Here is a 27651-nt window from a genome sequence, read left to right as displayed (position 1 = left end):
AGAATTTTTTTTGATGGGTGTATATGGGGCAGTTAAATATAAACGAGCCACATGGAAAAAAAGTAAGTAGACTGTTAATTATTTCAAAAACAATCGTTGTTATTGTCAAAACATTTATCCCAGTGTGAGACAAGGTGATCAGTGTTTACTTGCAAAAATACTTGTTGTTGCCTATTGTAATCTTCCACCTCCTTCCATCTATTGTCCACATTAAATATGCCCAGTCCAAGTAATTAATAAGCAAAGTCTTTTATGAAGATTTGAGAGTAGCAAAGATTACAGTAAACTTCCTAGTTTACTTAGCTTGTCATGTTGAGATGGCTCCAGTTCTTCTTGTCTAGGGATCTGATTCTTGAAGCTGAAAATCTAACATCAGGTCCTCACAATTGGTTTGAACTAAATAGACTGGTAGATTCTTGTTGTAGAAGTTTTCATGTAAAAATATTTTCCACAGATTTTTTTCACATTTTAGTGTATCATACAGTATTTTTATTTTTCACATTAACAAAGCCGAAATTACATTGTTCTCACCTATTATACAAAAATAAGTCTGATCACATCAGAGGCAAGTTTACGACTCCCACACTCTGTGGAAATAACATTCCAGAGGGATTACAATTTTTCTTAACAAATGAATTCATACTGGTTTTCATTACATTATTAATTTCGATTATTATTTCATAAATGAATCCAGAAATAAACGTAGTAAACAGTACCGGATTGCATAATTAATAATAGAAATTTAAAGTGTGCAAATAATTCCTGATTTCAAATGTTTCTAAAAAAAATAAAACTGCACATTCAGAACTAGTACTTAATGATTATAACATTGAGACTAAAATATTTTATAAAATAATTCCTTTTCATAAATTTTAGCTTGAAATACCCTATGTGATCAAAAGTATTCGGATGCCCCACGAAACATAAGGTTTTTCATATTAGGTGCATTGTGCTGCCACCTACTGCCATGTACTCCATACCAGCGAACTCAGTAGTCATTAGAAATCGTGAGAGAACAGAATGGGGCACCCTGTGGAACTCACGGTCTTCGAACATGGTCAGATGATTGGCTGTCACTTGTGTCATACGTCTGTACATGAGATTTCCACACTCCTAAACGGCCCTAGGTCCACTGTTTCCGATGTGATAGTGAAGTAAAAATGTGAAGGGACACGTACAGCACAAAAGTGTACAGGCCAACCTCGTCTGCTGACTGACAGAGACCACCAATAGTTGAAGAGGGTTGTGATGTGTAATAGGCAGACAGCTGTTCAGATCATCACACAGGAATTCGAAAATGCGTCAGGGTCCGCTGCAAGTACTCTGACAGTTAGGCGGGAGGTGAGAAAACTTGCATTTCATGGTCGAGCAGCTGCTCATAAGCCACACATCGCGCCAGTATATACCAAACGACACCTTGCTTGGTGTAAGAAGAGTAAACATAGGACGATTGAACAGTGGAAAAACGTTGTGTGGAGTGATGAATCAAGATACACAATGTGTCGATCCAATGGCACGGTGTGGGTATGGCGAATGCCTGGTGAACGTCATCTGACAGCTTGTGTAGTACCAACAGTAAAATTTGGAGGCTGTGGTGTTATTGTGTGGTCGTGTTTTTTTGCGGAGGGGGCTTGCATCCTTTATTGTTTTGCATGCCAATATCACAGCACCTTCTTGCTTCCCACTGTTGAAGAGAAATTCGGGGATGGCGACTGCATCTTTCAACACAATCGAGCACCTGTGCATAGTGCATGGGCTATGGAGAAGTGGTTAGATGACAATAACGTCCCTCTAATGGACTGGCCTGCTCAGAGTCCTGACCTGAATCCTATAGAACGCCTTTGGCATGTTTTGGAACATTGACTTCATGCCAGGCCTCATCGACCAAAATCGATATCTCTCTTCAGTGCAGCACTCTGTGAAGAATGGGCTGTGACTCCCCAAGAAACCTCCCAGCACCTGACTGAACATATGCCTCCAAGAATGGAAGGTGTCATCAACACTAAGGGTGGGCCAACACCCTACTGAATTCCAGTATTACTGATGGACGGCGCCACGAACTTGTAAGTCGTTTTCAGCCAGGTGTCTGAGTACTTTTGATCACATAGTGTATAACATACCGTGTATAAAATAATGTGAAAGTTTTCAGATAAGCAACTGAGATAATATCAACCTGTCCAAAATTCAAAAAATAATACTGCTATTGACAACTACTGTAGAGGAAAAGTAATGCTAGAGGAGGACATTCCGTTACATGATGGAACCATGAGTGTACACAGGCATAATCGCACAGGGAGAGATTGGGACTGGTTGGTTGATTTGTGAGAAGAGACCAAACAGCACAGTCATCAGTCCCACTGGATTAGGGAAGGACTGGGAAGGTAGTTGGCTGTGCCCTTTCCAAAAGAATCATCCCAGCATTTGCTTGAAGCAATTTAGGGAAATCACGGATTTGAACCATTGTCCTCCCAAATGAGAGTCCAGTGTGCTAAGCACTGTGCCGGCTGACTCGGTGAGATTGGGACTGGAGGATGTGTAAGGACTTCTCAGTGAAACTCCTGCAGTGTACAACTCTGGCAACATGTGGATGGGCCCAATCATGTAGATGGTAACTGTTATAAATATTCATGATATTGGTACTAAATTTTTAGAATTTCTGGCAATAAGATTTCCTTTCTCAAAAGAAAGAAATTGGAAACGCAAACATCTTTCAAGTGCATGGCACACAGTACATCTCCCATCATACTTGTTATTAGGACGTTTTCCCATTCCATTCACGTATGAAGTGTGGGAACACTGATCATTTAAATGCCTCTGTGCTGTATTTAATCTACTCCTCAAGATCATTCTGGGACTGACATATAGTGGGTTGTAATATGTTCCTAGAATCATCATTTAAGCTGGTTCTCAAAACCTGATAAGTAGGATTTCTCTAGATAGTTTACATTTATCTACATAGGATTGTCAGTTCAGTTTCTGCAGCATCTTTATGACCCTCTCTCACAAATCAAATAAACTTGTGCCCTTCTCTGAATACGTTCAATATCCCCCATTAGTCCTATTTGGATGGGTCCTACACACTTGAGCAATATTCTAGATTGGGTAACACGGAGGTTTGTAAGCTTTCTCCTTTGTAGACTGATGGTGTTTCCCCCATGTACTACCAATAAACTGATGTCTGCCACCAGCTTCACTCATGACTGAACCTATGTGATCATTCCATTACATAGCCCTACAGTGTTTCACCCAAGCATTTGTATGAGTCGGCTGATTCCAGCAGTGACTAATTGGCATTATAGTCATAGGATACTACATTTTATCGTTTTGTGTAGTGCAAATTTGTACATTTCTTAACATTTACTGCAATTTGCCAATTTCTGCACCATGTTGAAATTTTATCAAGATCTGACAATATTTATGCAGCTTCTTCCAGTCAATGCTTCATTATAGATAACTGTATCATCTGCAAAAAGTCTGAGGTTATTATTAATATCATCCGTAAGGTTGTTAATATACAGGGAGTTCATAATTAAAGTTCCGATCTCAAAATGCTGTAGAAAGAGAACCTCTGCTCAAAATAAAGTCAAATTTGAACATTATACAAATAGATGTGCAGCACACAGCTGTACCTCAGTTTGTGGCCGAGGTGCCTAATATAACTGTTTCCATCACGAATCGCGCACTGCTGGTAAAAGCTCTTTCATGGTGGCTGGGCGCCAGTAGTCCTGCAGAAGGGATATGAGTAAAGGCATTGATCTGATTTCTGCTAAGAGTCTGGAGAAAATGATTGCAAAATGTGAAAAGACAGTCTTTTATGAATTGGAATATGGCAGAGGGAGGAAAGCAGTCGACCTGATGTCTGTTGATGATGTGGCCACAGCATTGCTCGAGAGATTGAGTGGTCTATGCAACCGTGCAGAGCGTGGGAACATTGGACATGCCTGCGAGTGCATTGCGTAAAATCCTACTAAATGTCCTGCATTACTATCCATATAAAATCACCCTTATTCATGAGTTGCTTCCTGCTGACTTACAAGGCAAACGTTACTCTGGAATTTCTTGTCCTCTTGGAAGTCCTCGGTGGATGTACGAAGCTCATTTCCATTTCTAAAGATGTGTCAACACGCAGAACTGCACAATATAGACAACAGAAAATCAGCATGCCCATCAACTGGTACCACTTCATTCTGCAAAGGTGACTATGAGCTGCGGGCTGACAGCATCGTTTATTGTAGGCCTGTATTTTTTTTGAGGAGATGAGTCCTGCATATTCGGTACCTGTACTGTCACTGGTAAATGCTACGAGAGTCTTTTAACAGCTGCAGAAAAAATTAGCTGTGAAGGCTCAGTGGATGATGCGATAACCTTTCTGCATAAAGCTAACAAAGCCAGAGTTTATCAGATTCAGATAACCCCCATAACAATTAGTGAAATCAATAAGACAATCAGAGAGATGAAGTCAAAAAACACTTGTGAGGTTGATAATATTTCAGTTAAGATACTCAAGGACTGCCATAATTACAGTCTTGTGTCACATTTTTAATGAGTCCCTAAAACAAGGTATTGTTCAACTTAGATTAAAATATGCCTGTGTGAGACCACTTTTCAAGAAAGGTGAAAAAACTGATGTAACAAACTACCGCCCGATATCCCAGCTAACAAGTTTTTCAAAGGTCCTTGACAAACTGGTACACAGGAGAATTGTTAATCATCGGAACAAACATAACATACTCAGTCAATGTCAGTTTGATTTTGGAAAGGCCTATCAATTGATGATGGTATTTTCTCTTTTGCCGATCAAATTCTCGAATCTCTTAAAAGAAAATTGGCACCAATTGGAATCCTATGTGATTCGTCCAAAGCTTTTGACTGTGTCAACCAAGAAATTGTGCTAAATAATGGAGACTACTATGGATTAAGTGGAATAATGAGGACATGGATTGAATCCTACCTTACAGATAGGAAACAAAGGGTAATAATTACTGACAGTAATGGAATCCCAGCTTTATCCAAGTGGGGCACAATCAACACTGGAGTGCCTCAAGGCTCTGTACTGGGACCCTTACTGCTTTTATATTTATGAATGACCTCCCACACTGCACCATGTCAGTAAGCAAGTTCACCCTATTCACTGACGATACTTCTCTTCTAGTTGATAAAGCAACAGGGAACAACTGGGAAACATCTGCAAACAATGCATTTGATGGCATTCTGAAATGGTTGAACTGTAATGGACTCTCTCCGAATATAAAAAAAAACTCATTATGTTCAGTTTCACATGGCACATAAAGAACTGGGGAATATAAATATAAAATGTAATGGACAACAAGTAAAGCAAGTCAACTCGGCTAAGTTCCGGTGTGTGTACATAGACTGCAAACTAAATTGGTCCAATCATATCCTAGATCTAGAAAAAAGGCTTCATTCTGCAGCATTTGCCTTGCATCAACCACACATAAGGAGGTAATATTAGCTGCTTATTTTGGATATTTCCATGCACTTTTGCCTTATGGAATCATCTTTTGGGGCAACCAGCCCTTGGCAAAAAATGTTTTTATTGCTCAGAAGAGATCTATACGTATCATGAATGGTGTGCAACCAAGACAATACAAGAGGTGTCGAGTCGCAATAGGCACAATAAAAAGAATCACACAATCACAGCTTTCAGCTATTGAAGCCTTTGTCAGCAGTAGACACACATACATGCCTATCGCGACTCATCACCTCCGCTATGCCTATCGGGACTCAGCACCTCCGCTATATGATGAGTAGCAACTTTCCTTCTCTCATATTGTTACATTCCATCCTGGATTTTCCATTGTTTGATTTGTTCAACCAAGACACTCACGCAGGAGTCTGTTTAGAGAACTACAGGTATTTACAGTTATATCTCAATACATATACTCCCTTGGATGTTTCATTAATAAAAACCATTCTCTCTTCAAAACCAATAGTGAATATCATGGTCACAACACCAGGTCAAAACAGCAGTTTCATAGTAACCAGTCAAACTATACCCTTACACAGAAAGGAGTAAATTATAGAGGCATCTAAATTTACAATGCTCTAACCAGTGTCATCAAAAGTCTTGCTCCTGAAACACCAAAGTTCAAGAGCAAACTGAAGGAATACCTCATACAAAAGTCATTCTATTCAATTAGTGAATTTTTTAGTGCGTAGGAGCAAGTTTTTATTATACAACCGAGTTAGCCATGCAGTGTAAGCATAAATGTAAACTATTTGTTGCTGTAATGTTATATTGTTGCTCAAATACTTTGATATTGTTAATCTGGATTTGTACACATAAGTGTTAATTCTGAAGTATGTAATATGTTTTTATTTCTTCTAGTGTGCCTTGTTGTTACTATGAGTCTTGTCATGAATTAACCATATTGTGTGCTGCTGTATTGTTAACATTGTAAAAATACTGACTCGTTCCATATCCTTGTAACTCCATTGCTATCAGGATCAACGGAACTTGCTTCAACAGTGTGGGTGTATGTGTAGGATCATTTTTACGCAAGATGGTGCTCTTCTGCACATTGCACAGCCACTGAAGCGGCTGCTGCAGAGGCATTTCGGAAATACTAGAATTATCAGCCGTCATTTCACTACAGCATGGCTGTGCACATAGTCTGATCTTAATCTGTGTGATTACTGGCTGTGTGGTTATCTGCAATATGTGTTCAGTGCTCCAGTGACGAACAGCTGAACTGAAGGCACACATTGTGCAATGCATTCTGAATGTGACCCCCGCCACACTTTGATATGTTGGGGAACATTCTGTTTGCTGATTATGACTTGTGACAGGAAACGGTGGACAGCATATTGAACACATCTTGCGTCAATCTGACGACAATTAGGAACCAATGTCATTTTGCTTTTTATGCGGTTTTCCCCCTCAGAACAGTTACAAATCGATTTTTCACTTCCGATGTGGTACGACATTCCTGTGGTGGATGGGCTTACCTAACTAACAGCACTACAACTGTTGGCTGCTGAACTTATGCAATCATGCACTTTGAAGAGTACAGAAAGTGTAATGTGCAACTCAAACCAGAGCCATTGTATGGCCACTTCCATTTACATTACGACGCCTACAGAGCCATATATTGGTGAAATTTTTGTTAATATTTTTGGCCCGTTACATTCCCCCCTGCGTCATTCTGAGCAGTGGTTCTGTTTCAACAGCATTTTGGATCTGGAACGTAAATTGTGGACACCTTGTACAACATGAACAGGAAAGATCCAGCGCCCTACCCTCGGGCACACCCAAAGTTCCTCCTACATCTGTCAATGACTTTCCACCCGAAATAATTTGCTGTGTTCTTCCAACTGAAAAATCCTCAATCGAGTCACAAATTTGCTTGGTATCCCATATGTTAATGCTCTTGATAATAAGTATACATGTGGTATTGAGACAAACAGAAATTGAGAAATGCTGCATCTACTTGACTGCCTTGATCCAAAGTTTTCAGTATGTCATGTGACAAAAGTGCGACTTGCGCTTCACGTGATCGATGTTTAGGGAATCCATCCTGGTTGGCATGGAGGAGGCCGCTCTGTGCAATATACCTCACATTATGTTCTAACAGTCTACAACAAATTGATGTCAATATCTACTAGAGAGACTGCCTACACTACACTTGTCTGTCTTCTCCTGGAATTTTGCTGTGTGGTATGGGATTCTTACCAGATGGGATTGACAAAGAACATTGAAAAAGTTCAAAGAAGAGTAGCTTGTTTTGTATTATCAAATAGAGGAGAGAGTGCAGTGGCATATATGATATGTGAATTGGAGTGGCTTGGAAACAAAGGTGATTCTCATTGCTGCGAGATCGTTTCATGGTATTTCAACCACCAAATTTCTTCTCTGAATGGGAAAGTTCACTGGTGTGTAAAAGGCAAGGACAAAAGTAACTTACACATGTTGTGTCACTTCCAAGTAACATAGCTCGATGAAACTTGGACCATACGTAGAAAGAACTGCTACTGTATACTAGAGAAGGAACTGAAAAAAATGCAAGGAGAAGGACTGAAATGACACTTTTATTCAAAGACAAAAGTTACACCACAGTCACCACGATTTATGATGGTCCCCCCACATTACAAAATGCGGCACATGGTTCTTAATAAGGTGTTTGTCAGCAAAGCATACTCCGAACGTGCTCCCACGCTAACTACAAGGTTGGTAAGAAGTTCTTGCAGCAGAGCATTCCATTCCTCCATTAGTGCAGTTGTCAACAGCTGGATGGTCGGTGGCACATCTGGGCATGCTGCACCACATCTCCCCCACTCATGCCATATATGCTCGATGGGTTTTGAGTAGGAGAAAGGGCAGGCCAGTCAATTAACTGAATATCCTGTCATTCCAAGAGTTCCTGCACCTGCGCAGCTCAATGTGGTCACTCATTGTCATCTATAAAAATGAAGTCAGGGCCAAATGCTTCCCTGAAAAGACGCACATAGTAAAGGAGCACAGTGTCATTATAAAACTGATGGTGTTTTGTAACCTGTCCTCCGTTCTGTGGCGATGAACCTCTGTTAGGTGGTGCTGTTGGTAGTTGTGATGATCTGTCATGCCTATTGCAGATCATGGTTGCTGTTTGTGTAGGAACAGGGCTTCATGCACTTTGTAGCTTTAACTCCAAAGCATCAATGAAACCAACAAATGCCTGTTGTGGTAGCTTTGGGTAGTTTGTAATTGTGGGACTGCAGAGCCAAATTCATTGTGGGTGAGTGTAGTCATCAAGATTAGTTTGTGGTTGTAACATCTGTAGCTGTCTACTCATCTTCTCAACTACAGCTCAGAGATTTCATACCTCATCAGAGACAGTTGATAAGTTGTGGGATGTAGTGGTGGCACAGTGAGACATTGCATCATCAGGCAGATTCAGTGGCTGTCAGCCATCCTCAGCTGAATTGATGGTTGATGTTGCAGCCACCATGGTGGTTGACTCGAGTGTGGTGTGCATTCTGTCAGCCACCTGGAGCAACTTGTGTAATAGACGCCTCTTGTGTACGATTAAAGCCACTCGTACCTGAGGAAGTATTTGTTGTTGCCTGGTGTGCCAATGTCACCAGAACTCCAACAGAGTTTTGTCGCCCCACTTTTCATGATCTAACACTTGCATGACCTTCTGGTCTGGCAGTGTTGTGCAACAAGAAATGAGAGCCATCTTGAGGGTGAGGTAGGCTTGTTTGCTGTGGTGGGTGTAGAATAATGTCTGACACTAATGACACTGCTTGCTGGTGCTGGGTACTGATAACCATTGTAAATTGTTCATGGTCTTCATAATGCGCTGATTGGCAAACTTTTCCACAATTGCAAACCATAGTTCTGGATGAGCAGGCACAAACAGTGAAGTCTGTAAATGTAAACAGGGTGTGGTAGAACTAACAGAGTTAATGGATGGAAAATCTATTGCTCTGGAATGCAGTTCCGATGCGGATGAAAACAATGGAGCAAGCAACATATCTATATTACTCTTAATGTCCCATCCTGCCATAGTGGGGATGTATGAAATATTACTTACTTACTTCTCAGCTCTACAGCCCTTGAAGGGTCCTGCCGTTCTATCTGGTCCATGGCTTTCCATCTCGATCCTCTGACACCCAGATTTTTCATGTTCTCTTCAATTCTGTCCACCCATCTCTTTCTGGGATGTCCCTTCCGTCATCTGGTTCCAGTCTTGCCATCAAAAATCTTATTACATGTTCTCTCTTCCTCCATTCTTACTATAGTTCTACTCACCACAGTCATCTTATTTTAATGGTAGTGAAAATGTCAGGTTCTTCAAAAAGTTGTTCTAATTCTGCATTCGTATGGATGTGCCAACCTTCTTGATTGTATATTGAGCCATATTTTATGCAGGACCTTTCTTTCCCAAATGCTAAGGATCCTTTCCTCATTTGCAGTCATGGTCAATGTCTTGGCACCATAAACAAGAACTGGTCTTATAATTGTTTTGTAAATGAGGATTTTAGATTTTTGTGATAGAAGTGAGCTCCTAAGCATTGGTAGTACAGCAAAGTAGCATCTGTTGCCTGCTGCTATTCTAGCTTTCACCTCGCAGCTGATGTAATTTGTCTCTCTGATAGTTGATCTAAGGTACTGAAGTCTTGTCAGGTAAACTGAGATTTGATAGATTTTGCTGGCTGGTCACTGTGATATATTTGGTTGTTTCAACATTGACTACCAGGCCAAGTTCCCTTGTATTCTCTGCAGTTGTTGATAAGCATTGGCCAGCACAGCAGGGTTTTATGCGAGTAATGACACACCGTCTGTGTAGACTAGGTACTGCAGTGAACGATTAAAACTGGTTCCTCCTCTATTTCACTCCATCTGACTTGGCAGAGGGTCATCATAGTAAGGCTTGTTTAAAATCAATATAAAGCTGGTGTATGTTTATATGATGTTCATAACATTTTTCAAGTAGTACGCATAACATAACTATTTGGTCACTTGTTGATCTATTCCTTCTAAAGCCACTGTGATAGTCTCCAATTCTCTCGTCCACATAGGGAGTAAGCCTACTAGTTAGGATCTTGGAGAACACTTTATATGTAGTATTTTGCAGGGAGATTCCTTGATAGTTCTGGCAGTTTCATTTATCTCCTTTTTTATGTAGGGGCACATAATACCCATTTTCCACTCCATTGGCACGCTCTCCTCCTGCCAGATGCTCATACTACTTCATATATTGTTTTCCACAGTGTTTCCCCACCACATTTGAGAAGTTCTGCCTGGGTCTGATCTTCTCCAGGTGCCTTATTGTTTTTAAGGTTTTGATAGCTTGTATCACTTCCTCCAGCGTTGGTTCTGGTTTTAAGACCCTTGATCCATAATAATATGAAATATTGTCTTGTATAAATAGCTCTAAGTGTCAAGTGATCACTCAGTGTGGATGCAGCATATTTTCAATGTCATATTTCTGTATGACACAGCATTGTTCCACAAGTGAGGACAGCTCCAAAATCTTGATTTCCTGATGGGTGTGCTGGATTTTATCACCAATGGTGTGCAGTAGGTTACCCACATCCTCCATGACAAAATCACAATATACGGGAATCGCAGAAAATAACCTGTCCACAATAAAGCTAATTCTTCTTCAAGGTCACCAATGATGTAAGGCTATCATCAACTACATACAAAACATGTACACTAATTTCAGGTGTACTTAAGACCACTCTTTTTTATCACAGACAAAATACACAATGTAAACACTCAAAAAACAATACAGGACAAAGATAGTCCATATGTACAGAAGGTGCTTCACTGATCAAACTCAGTTAATTGACTGTTTTAGTGTGACACCAAACGTCATTTTTGTAGCATGAAAGAACACCACCAAAATCTTTAAAACTATACTGAGAAAGCACATTATTCAAAATTCATAAAGTGCCAACAAACAATTAATGCATCACAACTTGGTGAGCGGCATTTTTTATACTCATCCTCTCCAGCTGCACTGCTAGATCATCACAAGTGAAAGTGAAAGGATCAAACATGGCTGTGTTACTGTGACAAGTCGCGGTGACCAGTGGGTATATGGCAGGTCACACGTCCAATCGACAAAGTGTAGGTCTTGTGGAAGCTGTGTGTTAAATAAGGAACATGACTCATCAGTGCAGGCAAGTTACGTGATCAAATTTCCAATGTGTTAAGCAGTCTAAATACAACCCTGAGACTACTACAGTTCAAAGCAGAGTATGATGACTTTTCTAAATATCAAATTAAAAACTATGCAAATTGTGGAAGCAGTCATATAAACTACTTTTCATCAACAATTAGTTAGTTGTGTAACTATTTACCAAATGAGCTCTCAGTGAAGTTATCTCTCTCATCAAACAGACAAAATACCACTCCATATCATTAGACTCAATTCCAAATGTAGTTGCATTAAACAGCTTGCTTTAATAATCAGGTATTTAGAGGAACACATGCCTATTGAAAGATTTGAATCATTTATGCCTAACCAGGGCCACAAAGCTAAGATATGTTTCAAGACTTGAGCAAGTGTACAAGAGAGAATGATTTGGATATTAAGAACCACCACAGTCAGTCTTATGACATTGCTTCTCTAATGAATGAAGGGCCATCAAGTGTTGATAATGGCAGAAAAAGTATTCAAGTATGGGTGACTTACCCTACAGTGGAGTGTGCGCTGATATGAAACTTCCTGGCAGATTAAAACTGTGTGCCGGTCTGAGACTCCGCTGTAGAGTGAAAATTTCATTCATGAAACAACCCCCAGGCTGTGGCTAAGCCATGTCTTTGCAATATCCTTTCTTCCAGGAGTGCTAGTTCTGCTAGGTTCGCAGGAGAGCTTCTGTGAAGTTTGGAGGGCAGGAGATGAAGTACTGGCGGAATTAAAGCTGTAAGGACGGGGCATGAGTCGTGCTTGGGTAGCTCAGTTGGTAGAGCACTTGCTCGCGAAAGGCAAAGGTCCCGAGTTTGAGTCTCAGTCCGGCACACAGTTTTAATCTGCCAGGAAGTTTCATATCAGCGCACACTTCGCTGTAGAGTGAAAATTCCATTCTAGAAACAACCCCCAGGCTGTGGCTAAGCCATGTCTCCTCAATATCCTTTCTTCCAGGAGTGCTAGTTCTGCTAGGTGCGCAGGAGAGCTTCTGTGAAGTTTGGAGGGTAGGAGACGAGCACTTGCCCGTGAAAGGCAAAGGTCCCGAGTTCGAGTCTCGGTCCAGCACACAGTTTTAATCTGCCAAAAAGGTCAGCTTGTACTTTTATTGGTGACTATATTGTCAGTACAAATCCATGTGCCATCATGATGCGTACTCAAATAACTTTGGGTACAATGGTCTGCTGCTTCTCTCTCTTCTTCAGCACTATATGCATGTGTCATTACTTCTCCTATGACAACTCTTCCATTGTTAACCAACGGTGGTTGTGGACTCGTATGGCATTTGTTTGCGCCACCTTATGTACCATCTTCTCTTTCAAAAACAATGACAACACTATTATTCAGAATGTCCCTTGTAGATACAATTTTGAATATAGACCATTAGAGCTTCTCTGCTGTAATATCAAGATATGGACAAGTCAGATACATTCTCAATAATCTATTTTGAGACTGCGCTGCCTGTTATTATCAGAATGGTCCTCATGCACTCTTACTGGAAGACAGATGTCCAGTATAAAGTGAAAAAGAGGTGATCATATTGAGAAAGAAGTACCAGCTACATTATATAATTGAATATGATTTTGTCAGTTCATTTTTCAGTGTCATTTTGGAGAGTGAACTCCTAGCATTGTTTCACTATTTAAATAACTGCACAAGATGCGTGTTAAATAACAAAGGGCTTGAATTAGCTGTATTTTTTTGCCTTCATTATGATACCAATTCATTGCAACATGGAATCTGAAACTGCTAGGGACCACACACCCTCTTCCAGTAGCTGCCAGCAACTCATGTAGATTTGTAATACTAACTTCTAAATCAAGTCCATGACTCTCAACAGCATCCCAGATGTGCTAAATAGGACATAGGTTGGTTGAATGTGCCAGGCAGAAGCAGCCAATGCTCCTCACTGCCGAGGCTGTTCATTAGATCACCCTGATATTAGAGCAATCAAGTGGTTAATTTTCTTTGTTGGGGACACTAATTTAAAGCTTCAAGTGGTGGTTTAGGTTCACCAGGTCTGCCTGTTTGTTGTCCTATGAGGGATGCTGGAAGACAAATCACTAGTTCCATTTTATGCTTTGGAAACAAACATTACACACACAAGGATATTATCAATAGCCAGGACTGTAACCTGTCAACTACCATGCTCTGTGTTCTTATGTACATTGAACTTTCATAGGCTGTGTTCTTGCACCCATTTCTACTGCTGCTAATTCAGTTACTCATAAATGCATGTGCCATGTGAGACATGGTACACACAGGTATTAACTCATAATTATGGTTTATGTGCAACATAGCAAGAAGCCATTTCTTGTAGTACTGCACCTCACATGCTATCTCTGTCAACTACTGATTGAATTAGGAATACTGGTGGGAATACTAGCTCTTCAACATGGGAGATAGTACGTATAATTCAATAGTCCAGCGTGCATGAAAGTTAAGTCAATAGCCTCCAGTAAATATTCCTGATGACTAAATTAATCAGACAGCAGTAGTATGTAGGATTATGGGCATTAGTTGTAAAAGAACCATAAAATGTTGTGCTTTATAGATAAGAAATATTGAGAAAATACATCACATTCATTTCAAAATAGAAAAACAATGAAGAAAAACATTAAGTCAAAAATCAGTGAATTTATTTCAATATTTTTTTCTTAAATTTCTACTGTGGACATGTTTGAGCTCTGTGATTATATGTGCCAATTTCATATTTTTGTATGCTTATTGACACAAGTTTGTTTCTAAACGAAGATGCCTATGCTGTTTTAGGTCTTCTGTCGAATGAGATGGCACAGTGGTTAGCACACTGGATGTGGATTCAAGAGGTTGATGCTTCAAATCCCCATCTGACCATCAAGATTTTAGGTTTTCTATGGTTTTGCTAAATCACTTAAGGCAAATAACAGTATGGTTCCTTCGAAATGACACAGCCGATTTCCTTCCCCAGCCTTCCTTGATCCAAGCTTGTGCTACCTCTCTAATGACCTTGTTGTCGACAGGACATTTACCTCCAATATCCGTTCCTTTCTTTAGGTCTACTGTATCAATTACCCCTCAACTACTCAAAATGGAACATAAATTACATTGAGTTTGCTTGTAACAATATTATGAACAGTTGCCACTCATCATATAGCGAAGATGCTGAGTCACAGATAGGCCAAACAAAGACCATTAGGAAATGAGTTTTTGGCCAACAAGGCCTTCATCTGAGATAGAACATACACACACAGACTTGCGCAAATGCAATTCACACACACGACTGCAGTTTCTGGTTGCTGAAGCCACACACACACTTGTTGTGCCTATCTGCGACTCAGGATCTCCGCTATATGGTGAGTAGCAACTATCCTTTCCATAATACTGTTACATTCCAACATTCCATCCTGGATTTTCCATTGTTGTATTGAATTTTCTTGTGTAATTGGGTCACTTATAATGTAAATTATGTACAGTGTTTGACAATACTTAAAATTGCACAGTGACCTGCCTACTAGTCTTTCAAGAGAGAGTGATGGTGCTTTTGTGTGTGTGTGTGTGTGTGTGTGTGTGTGTGTGTGTGTGTGTGTAAGGGGGGGGGGGGTGGTGAGATAATACGCACTCTAAGACAAAAAAACACCATGAGGGAATTACCTGAATCATACAGAAACTGGTGCATGTGATGTACAGACAAACAAATGATATGATTATAATTTTAGAAAAATTGTGTGGTTTATTCAAGAGAAAGAGCTTCACAAAATGCATAAGTCAATAACGCGTTGATCCACTGTTGGCCCTTAAGCAAATAGTTATTAGGCTCGGCATTAATTGATTGGTGGGTAGAGTTGTTGGATGTCCTCCTGAGGGATATCGTGCCAACTTCTGTCCAATCAGCACCAAATTACAATTGTTGTTATATGGTTATGACAGATGGTCTCTTCATTTTTAATGACATATTCTTTTTTCTGGTAGCTGAAGAGAAACAATGCTAACTTAGTATTTCCTCTTGTATTAAACTTTGGTACATAATTTGTCTGTGTGTCTAAAGTGAACTTTCCAACATTTTGTTTTGAGCTCTTCCAATCAAAAAGTCCTCAATATATGCATAAAATTGAGAAGATGCACTGTAGGAATGTATTTGATTACCAAGCGCATCTGTGTGACAAACTCAATGTTTTTATGGATAAATGTTGATTGTCAGTTAACATGGTATGAACACACAAACATACCAACAAAAAGAATGTCATCAGCATTTTATACTCTTAGATTCTAGTGTCAGCTTGTAACAATTAATGTCTCATGGTGACATCCTATTCCTATGTACACTTAGCTGTGGCTTTCTTGTTTGGGAACCAAAAGCACAAAACAGAAACACAGCTTTTAGACTGGAGAAAAGGGCCATAAGAATAAATAACTAAAAGTAGTAGTCATGCTCATTGTTAAGAACTGATTAAAAATCAGGGTATCCTTCATCTACAAAGAAAGGCCTCGAAACAGCATTTTCCATTAGGGAATAATATTATATAATAAATTGCCCAATTAGATGAAAAAGATGATTAAAATACTTCCACTTACAAAACCAAGCTACACGTACAGTTAAACCGAGTGAGGTGACACAGTGGTTAGCTCACTGGACTTGCGTTTGGGAGGACAACAGTTCAAACCCGTGGCCACCCATGCAAATTTTGGTTTTCCATTGTTTGCCTAAATTGTTCCTGGGAAATGCCAGAATGGTTCCTTTGAAAGATTATGGCCAATTTCCTTCGCCATCTGACTCAATCTGAGGTTGTGATCCATCTCTAATGACCTCAATGTCAATGGGACATTAAACCCAATCTTCCTTCCTTCTACACAGTCCATGATTACGTAAATGGCTCAGAGTGTAGGTTAGAAATAACAGGTGTCAACTACATCACCCTGTCATATACAATATGCAGTCACAATGTGATCCTTTACGAGCAAAGGCACTCGTATAGCTGACACGACAGAAATATTTTGTCATCGTCTTGAGTTCATCATCTCACTCCCTCAAGGAGGATGGTGAATCAGTTTTTAAGAGGGACTGAAGGGAGGACATGGAAATCTGCATGTTTGTGGTCCTGGAGTCATCAGCAGGAGTCCAGTGTGTCAAGTGGTGCAGGCTAGAGACCAATGAGGCAGTACAGTTGTAAAAGACATTGACTTCATGGTTGGGTGGACATAGTTTGCTCTGTCTGGCCATCTGACTTAGGTTTTCCTGAAATCCAGGAGACACACACACACACACACACACACACACACACACACACACACACACACACGCACACGCACACACACACACACTCTGCAAGCAACAACAGTGTGGCTTCAGCTACTGTAGTTGTGTGTGTGTGTGTGTGTGTGTGTGTGTGTGTGTGTGTGTGTGTGTGTGTGTGGTCTGTTTTTGACAAAGGCCTTTGATGGCCGAAAGCTTATATTGTGACAGACTTTTTGTTGTGCCTATCTGCAAGTCAGCATCTCTGCTATATGGTGAGAGCAACTTTCCTTTTCATAATATTGTTAGATTTTCCTGAATCGTTTCAGGCAAATGTGAGGATGGTTCCTTCAGCAAGGCTACAGCCATCCACAGTCCTACCCTCATAAAGCATACTTATGTATCATGTGTTTATATGTACTGGAGGTATCTATTTTCATTGTATTGTGAAGCCAAATATTATACAACTGTAATATGATCCCTGGATAAATAAATAAACAAATAAATGTATTTTCAAATGTGTAATACTGCAGATGCCATATATTTTCATCATAGATCAATTATTGTTATTCACAAGGACCATGGAGAGCAAATTGTCTGATTCTATGGGTCGTCAAATTCTAATAGATGATCTGTGGTTTAATGCCATTCAAGATTTTGATTTTCAGCTTTGGAATCCTATCTTAGTAAGTAGGAAATAAAGGGTAAACTTCAACAACAGCTTAGGATTTCACAGTTTTTCAAGAGGTGTTCCCTATGGTTCTTTTTACAGTTACATCCATACTGTACTCTGAAAACCACTGTTAAGTGCATAGCTGAGGGTATTTCCCACAGTACCATACATTACAGTTAAGTGCATAAATACCTGTGTGTATGAACTGCAATTAGTCCAGTCTTGTGTTATTGGCCTCTACAGGAACAATGTGCAGGGAGCTGTAGTTCATGCCTAAATTCCTCACTTAATACTGATTCACGAAGAACTCATTATAAGTAGTATTTTTCTTAATAATTGTGGTCTATCTTCAGGCATCTGACAACACAGTTTTTTTAAATATTTCTGTGATGCTCTCCCGTGTGTCAAACAAACCTGTGGTCATCTATGATACTTGACTCGTGTCAACTACCAGTGCAACAGGTACTACTGATTCTCGATGAGCGAGAAGCGCTCATCTGCTGTGCTACACTCCTCTGCTTCAGAGGCCAAACTCATAGCATCAGTCCACTGTGTCAGACAAATCTGCTTGATTTATGGACCAGTGAGTGCTTGGTACGAGGTTCTTGTAATGCCACTGAGTGTGACAGATGTTGGTGATGAAGCTCATCATGCTGAGAAAACTTCATGCATGGGCACGCGATCTGAAAAATGGCTTCCATCTTTTCAGGCAGAGGAACTGAGTCCTTGGACAAAATCTGATACCCTAAAAAATCAATATGTGGCTGTCCAAAAAACACTCTTGGCTGTCATCTGAACCATGCTACATTTATTTAGTCTTTTCAAGACTTGTATCAGGTATTGCTCATGTTGTGCTGTGGTTGATGAGAATCTTGTCTAAGTATGCAAAACAGAAGAACAGTCCTTGTAGTACCACATCAATAAACTGCCACCATGTTTGTGAGGCGTTTCACAAGTCGAACGTCTGATCAATATATACAGACTCTCGAACTATCCAAAGAGGGTGCAGAATGTCTTCTTCCATTACAGGTATCTGTATATACACCTTAGCACATTCTTGTAGACTGAAAATTGTCATGTCACATATTTATAGTTGTAATCTTGTGTTAGAGGAATGGTGATCCCTGCACAGCACTGTGCAACATCTTTCTTTGGTACCAGATGAAAGGGAAAGGACCACAGACAACTGACTGGATGTATAATCCTTTCTCTCTGCATAGCATGAAATTCTGCCTTTGCAATCAGGAACCGCTCTGGGGCCAGACATCATAGTCAACAGGAAAATGGCAGGCCGTCTGTGGTCTTGATACAGTGAACAATATCATGAGACACCTCTTTTGGTGCTCCTGGGGGTCATGTCAAGGTTGGAAACCATTGTAATAAGCATGCATACTCCCCAGCATCTGCCTGCACAACTTTGGCTGAGAGCACCACTGCACAGTGACAGAAGCTTGAAGTTGCCAGGCCAGTTACACCATCCATGTGCATTCGCCAGGTCTTGTAGCAGGTGGTAATGCACCAACAGATCAGTGCTGATGCAGGACTCAGTGACATTCGTGATTGTAAAATCTCACGAGTGCTCAGTGCAGCCCCAGGTCTAATTTCATACACTAGGTGACGTAGGTTGGTATTGAAGAGTTGTTTGCACCAGACAAGGTTCCTGGTCTACAACAGCATAGCAATCTCCAGGGAAAGATACACAAGTCTGACCTGGTATCCACTAGATACTTGTAGCTTGACTTCCGATCACTGATAAAAAGGGGCTTGGACAACGCTTGGCAATCAGAGGCACCGTTTATGTCTGATGGCTGCCGGCATTTTGGTATGTGCATAGAGATTTTCATGTATGTGCCTGGTTCCCTGATCCTCTGAGGTACGGTAAGATAAGATAAGACACCAGCAGACTGGGGACCTTTCTTATCTGTATGGTGATGAGGTAGCTGAGGAACAACTTCTAGACCTACTGCAGTACTGATTTCTATCACCACTGATGTCACACTGGAATAGTTATTCATCAATTCACTTGGTAGGGACCTGGACCTTAGCTGCCAGATTTTTGTAATCTGCCCATGTGACCCTTGTTGATGCTAGGCCATGACACATCACAGCGGGTGCACCAGTTGAGGCAGAGAACATTGTCAACAGTACTGGATTATTCGATGCCGTCAGCATGCTGTTGTGCACAGCAACTGATGCACCAATCAATGCAGTAAGTATAGTGTCCGCTATCCTGTCAGCCAAGGCCACCATGTCCAAAGGAACCGCCATCTGCCTGTGGTGATAACGTCTGCTCTACAATGTGCGCAGCAGGTTGCCCAGCACAATTCCAGTGTCCACCCTGTTGTGGAAATGAAGTAAATATTAGGAAGTTTCTCAGTCCCCTACATTCTCTTAGGTTAACTCTAGCCAGAGGTGTTTCTCTTGTGATGTGGAAACATGTGGTATCAACTCCAATTTCATCTTTTCATATGCGCTGCTTCCAATTGGTGTAGTGATCACATATTCAATGGTGCCCTAGCTGACTAATGGCCAACATGAATTTAATGGAGTCAGCCATAACATAGAGGAAACTAGATCCCACTTGCATAAACCATAATGCTGGGTTGTGTAGCCACAAGGGGGCAAGGGCACTACAAGCTGTGAAACTGACAGAATCGTCAGCTCCGATGAATCCCTCATAACAGATCCGGAGTAGTCGTACCTCCTGTTGTTGCAGTCTTAGATCATATCAGGGTCACCACTATAGATGTATTGTTAGATTTGTCAACCAATTCATCATCCAACCTGTAGGTGCATGAAATGATTTATTATTGTATATGAATTGTCTCGTTATTACATTTACCTAAGGAGTTGAATGCTCCACAAAGAAATAGAAAGTTCATGGTTTGACAATGCACAGTCTTTGTACAGATGAAATGTGTATGAACTAAAAAAAATTTCTTGTTACTAAGATAAGAGAAACACAAGAACACATAAAAATTATAAAACTCTCTGACAGCTCAGAAAAATTCACTATTGATATCAGTGCCTCTGACAACTAACACAGAAAGCTGATTGACAGCTGCACTGTAACGAAATGCATACATTCGCATGCACATGACGCAACTTTGCACTACACTGCAAGAGAAACTGAAGCTTGGCTGCAACACTTACTACGCATATTTTCATACCCATATAGTATAATGCATACTGCTATGGCAAAAGAAGGTTGTCAGATGTGTTACTGGTGTCTCAGAAAGCAGTGAAGTCTGGAGGCCAATTTGTGAAAGAAACGAAGTATTAGGACAGTTCTCTTGTTAATTATACTGAGTTACCTACCACTCAGAAAATCAAATAAATGAACTACAAACTAAGACAGCCAGTTCATCAACATAACACATGCCACAAGTGACCAACCCACTAGCAAGATTTAGCAAAACAGAATAGCTACAAACACCTAGGCTTTGAACTTCTCAGTGCAATACCTTCACAGGCACACACTGTATCATTAAACATTTTTAAGAATGTCAAACAAAATTGGCTAAAGAAAGACATTTTATACTATTGATGAAAGGTGTACAAACAAATGTTGGTTCAGGAGATGGCTAGCTACAGTTAATTAAAAAGCTCATATTTTTCTTGTAAAAGCAATGTCTATCACCTTTTTTACATAATCACATTAAAGATTTCTAAGTAATTATAAGAAAAGTAAAAATCGCCCATCTTATCAACAAAAAATGGAAAAATTAACTGTTAATATGAAAATCTGTTTATTTCTAATAATATTGTGTGTTACCATCTTTAGTAATGACTAACAAGCCAGTTATTAAGTATATTATTAGTGATAAGTTTATTTCATTGTCAGTATGTGTTGTTCAAAGAAATAAAGTGAGTGGTACTGGCAAAAAATTTGACAAGAATCAAAAATAATCTATTGCTTCTAGTATTCTAAGCCTGTGAAGATTAGATTCAAGTTTTCTACTCTTTTTCTATTTACTCCCATTCACTTCTTATAACATGGTTAAGTAGATGCTATTCGAGTATCTATTTTCATATTCATGAGATCATTCTTTAATTCACTGAAAGATTTGCTAGAAATGTCATTGATGGCTCAGTAGTTGTACACTGAAGTAAAAGTCCTTTAAGGCAAATACTTTTTTACACATTCTTAGCTCTAAAGTTATGTGACACTATTCTGTTCAGAATGATTTTTTCTTCTGGACAAAGTGTGAGTTATTTTTCAAATGCTAAGCTTAAGGAAATAGATGAGCTAAACACAACCTCAACCAAAGTGGAACAGAAAAAACGATGCTTATCAGACATTATGAGACACACACTCAGCAAAATGTATTTGTAATTTCACTTGCATCCTTATACCACTTACTGCTGGCATCTCTCTGACATTTGACTTTCTAACCTGTTTTAATATGAGTTCACTGTCTCATACTCCTGACCAAATTGCTTCCTTAATCCCTACACAGCCCCTTTTCCTCCAAATCCTTTCTTCTGTTACCAGAACCTCTGGTTCTAAGAACTAACAGTTTTCACTTCCTATTTTTATGTGCATCTGATGCCATATGTTAGGTTGTAGTTTTATATAGTGATATCTGAGTATTTTCTTCAGTCAACAGACTACTTTGGTATTTCTCTCCTTAAAAATAGAAAAAATAAAATGCAAGTAACCACATATATGAAATCTTGCTTGCAAAATTTGAACAACACAATACATAGACAGGAGAGTCCATAGATTTGAAGAAAGAAGTTTAATGTATTGATGACAATAAAATGTTTGAATTAAATTTCATATACAACAGTGCTTTTGAGAGAAAATCCAGGTTGCCTCAGCAATTACTTCAGAACAATAACGCAAGGGGCAATATGAAGAAAGAAAAAATATTATCAACAAAATAGGGCAACCTTCATTTTTTACTGACTGTTGGCAGTCGCAAGATGTGTTGCAACTATTAGTTAGCTGTAAGTGTCCTCTTGTACACAACTACACAGCTATATAATTTTTTTCATATTTTGTAATTTTATTGTGCCTATCTGCAACTCAGCATCTCTGCTATATGGTGAGTGGCAACGTTCCTTCTCAGTATTGTTACACTCCATCCTGGATTTTCCATTGTTTGATTTTTTCATATTTTGATACGTTTTCTTCAAATAGTATGACATCTATTATTCTGATCTCTTACAAGAAGGAATCAATCTAACTTTATCACTGAGTAAACAAAGGCTTTTAACAATTTGTTTTAAAAGTATTTCTTATCTCTACACTGCTCTTATCCAGCTTTCTTTCCTATTCTGTATATTTTGAAGTAGATGAAAACTTTATGACTGGAAGGTTCATTGTTCATTATAAAAGTCCTCAAATACATTTATGTTGAGAGCATCCTGAACTACTTTGCACTAATGGAGCTAAAAAGTACTGCAAAAAGAAATGAAAGCTGTTGCTAAATTAACTCCACTAAAATGTTTGGGTCAAAAACTGTTGCCAATTTGATTTTCAAATCTTCTCTGCAATTTGTGTACAGTATATTATAGACTAGGCACATTGCTCAAAAATATTATTATGTACAACTATACAACATAATTTGTTTGTGAAATTATAGACTATCATTTAAGAAAAAATAACATATTTTTATTACTTACTTGATGCAAAGACACAAGCTAACACAACAAATAGTAGGGCCAAACAACACTTTAAACAGCCCATGTCACTATGATTGAAGCACAACCACGCACACCTTCACACTGACAGCTGAGGGAGCAGCCACAGCTATCAAAGAGTGGGTAACTTTAGATCAAGCCACTAGAGGCAGCACCATCTAGAGACCACACATTTTCTTGACAAAGTTTGCTATTACACCTGTTAAGGAGTGAAGTGATGCTTAAAACTATAAATATACTTACTTATGTTTTGGCATGAAATGTTACTGAATAAACTCAGTGGAATAATTTGGAAGATGCAGGATTCAAAGACTGCTACATACTCATTTGTCACTTTTTGCTCTTTAACTTGAGACAACTGTGGCATATTAGTATTCAGAATTCATAACTTATTAATTATCTGTGTTACTAAAAGTATATGTTTCTTGCATTTTGGTACAATGCCTTAAGAAGTTCTCTTTACATTCACGGTATTGTAGCTAATATACATCTAGCTACAGGTTTCTTGTTAATTATTTATGTCATCATATTTATGGTGATACATTAATATCTCTCTCACACACACATACATGTGCCATATGTGAATGCACATTCTTTGATGAATCATTAGATGAACTACAAACAAAATATTTCAAAAACTAGTCCACAATCAAATGAGGGTAAATAACTTCTACTTACAGATTGAAAGCTGTCACAGACATGAACAAAGAAAGAAGAAATTGCAACTGTATGGTCACTGAATCCATCAGTAGTGTGTCTATTTTTATTCTCAGGACTTCCAGAGAAGCTATTTTCACCTTTTCAAATTAAACAACATATCAATCGGAAGCTATGCTTTTCCTTATATCATTTTACCTGCAGTATGATTAATTTTCTTTAAGGTGTTCCAGCTGCAAAACATGTCATCTGAGAACTTCTATCATATATTATTGCACTATATCAATGTCATGGGCTACCACATCAAAGGCAGATTTGCCCATAAAATGATTTGAGTAATATATATAAGATGATACAAACTACTGTTCAGTCTTATATGTCAGTATAATATGCCCTATGCTGTCAATAGAAGAGAAAGGTAAAACAGAGATTCTACATGAACTGTCATATATTAACTTTTTGTATAGACGTAGTCAGTTCTGCTAGCCATCTTGCATATTATTTTCTTGATGTTGTCTTTTTTTCATTTTATTTAACACTCATTCACTTTGCATGGATACCATGATGAAGGACGACCCTCAGGAATATCGAATAAGTTAAGCTTAACAAATTTAATCAGCTGTTAAAAACTGGCCTGATGATTAATTGTTATTAAATTCCTATAAACTATTACTGCTTACTCTAGCTAACTTTACAATAAGAAAGCTGTTACTTAGAAAAAGAAATTGCTGCTTCTTTACTTACATTAAACAGATGCTGTTATCTCCCACTGATAACTTAAAATCAGCACGACGACACTGACATTTATGATAGGACAATAATTATCTGTCTGTTTTTTAAGATAGAGCCTTTTGTAGAGAGTATTCATACTTGCCATACAGCCAAAAGGAACCTTCAATTCCTGTGTAAATAATGAAATACTTTGCAGAAGCAGTGATTAAATAAGAAGTTTTCTATTTGAATTAATAATGAGTCACAATTTCTTTCTTCGATCAGACGGGAGCAGATTAAAATTTTTTTGCATCAACCTCATTCAGAATCCTACAAAAACAGCTAAGATTGCAGGGAAATACTCATCCTGCTTTTATTATGATTGTGTAAATGTACAGGATAAAATAGTGCAAGAACTCCAAGATCTTTCAAGAATCCTCAGCAAAATGTTTGGTTATCTACAGCCGTTAGCTATCTTATTCTTACTGCTTACTGAATATTTCCACATTCAAAAATGTATTTAGATGCAGAACACACACACACAGGGTAAGGCAGCTAAGCTAGCCCCCATGCTCAAATACGCTACCAGAAAAAAAATTCAGCATCCCCAAGGACTGTGTTCAATGGCGCAGTATGAATCACTGATTTATTTGTCACAGTCATTACTGATCAGGTGACACTGAGGAGGTCTGTTTGCATGCCCTCTGTTTTGGCTCAGCAGGCGGTAGCTATGCTGTGTTTAGAGGTGAACAGTGTGTGCAATATTCATTCTAGGGTACAACCATGCCCCAGCGATGAATGTATACTTCTGTGGAACATCTTCAGTCATTTGAACAGAGTCGCATTGTTGGGCTGCGGGAAGCTGGATGGATGTATCGACAAGTAGCTGCACATGTTGTGCACAGTGTATTGGTGCTGCGTCACTGCTTTCAATAGTGGCCTGTGGAACATTCTCACATCCGTAGACATCTGCGTAGTACAGCTGTACATTGAGATCAACACATTGCGATAACAGCAGTGGCAGGGAAGAAATCTGGGCCCATATTGAGCCTGATGTGTCACTAAGGAACACTGGGAATGTCTGCTTGCAGTTAAGATCATGTGTTCCTTTCGCCAGGTTACTACTGACACTATGAAACTGCCAAATGCAGCTACTCTGGTGCCCTCAAAGTATCAACTGGAGAGTGCAAAGGCATTTTGCTATCTTCAGTGATGAGAGTATATTCTAATTGTATGTGAGTGATGGATGTACATGTGTACAGTGTAGACCTGATGAGCGGCAGAGTTCACTCAGTCATGCCACACAGGTCCAACCCCATGGCGTGGGGGACCGTAAGTTACATCTCGTGGTCACATGTGATGTTTCTGCAAGGTAAAGTATCCAGAGCCCTCTAATTGCACAGGTTGTTACTTCTGTGTTACTGCAATTTTTACAACAAAGTGATGTGCTTTTTCAGCAGAACAATCCATGTCCACATGTGGCTGCTCTGACACAGTGTGCTCTTCATGGTGTACAATTGCCCTGGCCAGTCAGATCACCAGATCTCTTGCCAGTGTGGAACATGATGAATCTGGAAATTACTCATTCTCCAGAGCCTGCAAGAACCATTGCCAAATTGCAACAAAAGGTGCATGGTGATTGGGACAGTCTATCACAGGATGCCATTCAGCAGCTTTATGATGGAAACTTCCTGGCAGATTAAAACTGTGTGCCCGACCGAGACTCGAACTTGGGACCTTTGCCTTTCGCGGGGTGCTCTACCATCTGAGCTACCGAAGCACGACTCACGCCTGGTCCTCATAGCTTTACTTCTGCCAGTATCTCGTCTCCTACCTTCCAAACTTTACAGAAGCTCTCCTGCACATTCAAGCTGCCGCTTAATGACTTCATATTAGCGCACACTCCGCTGCAGAGTGAAAATCTCATTCTGGACATTTATGGTTGTTTGCATGATGTGAGAATTTGCGCTTGCATTGGCATCAGAAGGCTGTGTACGGTATATTGAAGTGACTGTTTGTGCTCCCTTGACCCTAACATGTGTTTTGTTTGGTCTGGATTTTTTTGGTTCTTTTTTTTTCAGCAGTGTATATCCAGACTGGGCAATATTTTTAAAAGGGCCTTTGAATAGGACTTCAATGAAATAACAAGTATGGAACTTGATAACAGTGCCACAAACCACAGTCCTGCCATCAAGTGAGTCAAGAGCTCCCATAAACATTTGCTCTAATGTAGCAAATGCAATTAAACATGTAACTCAAGTACTGTGTGTGTGTGTACTGTGCATGTGAAGCCCATTGGTTTGAGCTCTCACTGGTGCAGTATAAATAGTCAAAAAAGTGGATATGGTCTTCATTTGTTGTGTGTGAAGACAGGTACGTGCTGAGTAAAACTGTGAGGGACGGGAAAAACCCACCGTGGTACAACAACAAAGTTAGGAAACTACTGCGAAAGCAAAGAGAGCTCCACTCCAAGTTTAAACGCAGCCAAAACCTCTCAGACAAACAGAAGCTAAATGATGTCAAAGTTAGCGTAAGGAGGGCTATGCGTGAAGCGTTCAGTGAATTTGAAAGTAAAATTCTATGTACCGACTTGACAGAAAATCCTAGGAAGTTCTGGTCTTACGTTAAATCAGTAAGTGGCTCGAAACAGCATATCCAGACACTACGGGATGATGATGGCATTGAAACAGAGGATGACACGCGTAAAGCTGAAATACTAAACACCTTTTTCCAAGGCTGTTTCACAGAGGAAGACCGCACTGCAGTTCCTTCTCTAAATCCTTGCACAAACGAAAAAATGGCTGACATCGAAATAAGTGTCCAAGGAATAGAAAAGCAACTGGAATCACTCAATAGAGGAAAGTCCACTTGACCTGACGGGATACCAATTCGATTCACACAGAGTACGCGAAAGAACTTGCCCCCCTTCTAACAGCCGTGTACCGCAAATCTCTTAAGGAACGGAGGGTTCCAAATGATTGGAAAAGAGCACAGATAGTCCCAGTCTTCAAGAAGGGTCGTCGAGCAGATGCGCAAAACTATAGACCTATATCTCTGACGTCGATCTGTTGTAGAATTTTAGAACATGTATTTTGCTCGAGTATCAT

The 27651-nt window shown here is 39.6% G+C and overlaps 1 protein-coding gene across 4 annotated transcripts in view; it reads right to left on the bottom strand.

Annotated features, from left to right (window-relative positions):
* LOC124802738 (acetylcholine receptor subunit alpha-L1-like) overlaps window positions 1–23274 on the bottom strand; it is a 188969-nt gene extending 165695 nt beyond the window's left edge. For all 4 annotated transcript variants that reach the window (XM_047263718.1, XM_047263719.1, XM_047263721.1 and 1 more), the window contains exon 1: window positions 23159–23274. In XM_047263718.1, coding sequence (XP_047119674.1) covers window positions 23159–23222 — 64 coding nt within the window. In that variant the 5' untranslated portion in view covers window positions 23223–23274. The remainder of the gene's footprint in view (window positions 1–23158) is intronic.
* Between the last annotated feature and the right edge of the window lie 4377 nt (window positions 23275–27651).

This window comes from Schistocerca piceifrons, chromosome 6, assembly GCF_021461385.2.
Source record: "Schistocerca piceifrons isolate TAMUIC-IGC-003096 chromosome 6, iqSchPice1.1, whole genome shotgun sequence".
Taxonomy (NCBI): Eukaryota; Metazoa; Arthropoda; class Insecta; order Orthoptera; family Acrididae; genus Schistocerca; species Schistocerca piceifrons.
Note: the sequence above shows the minus strand (reverse complement) of the source record. Positions and strands in the feature narration are given on the sequence as shown.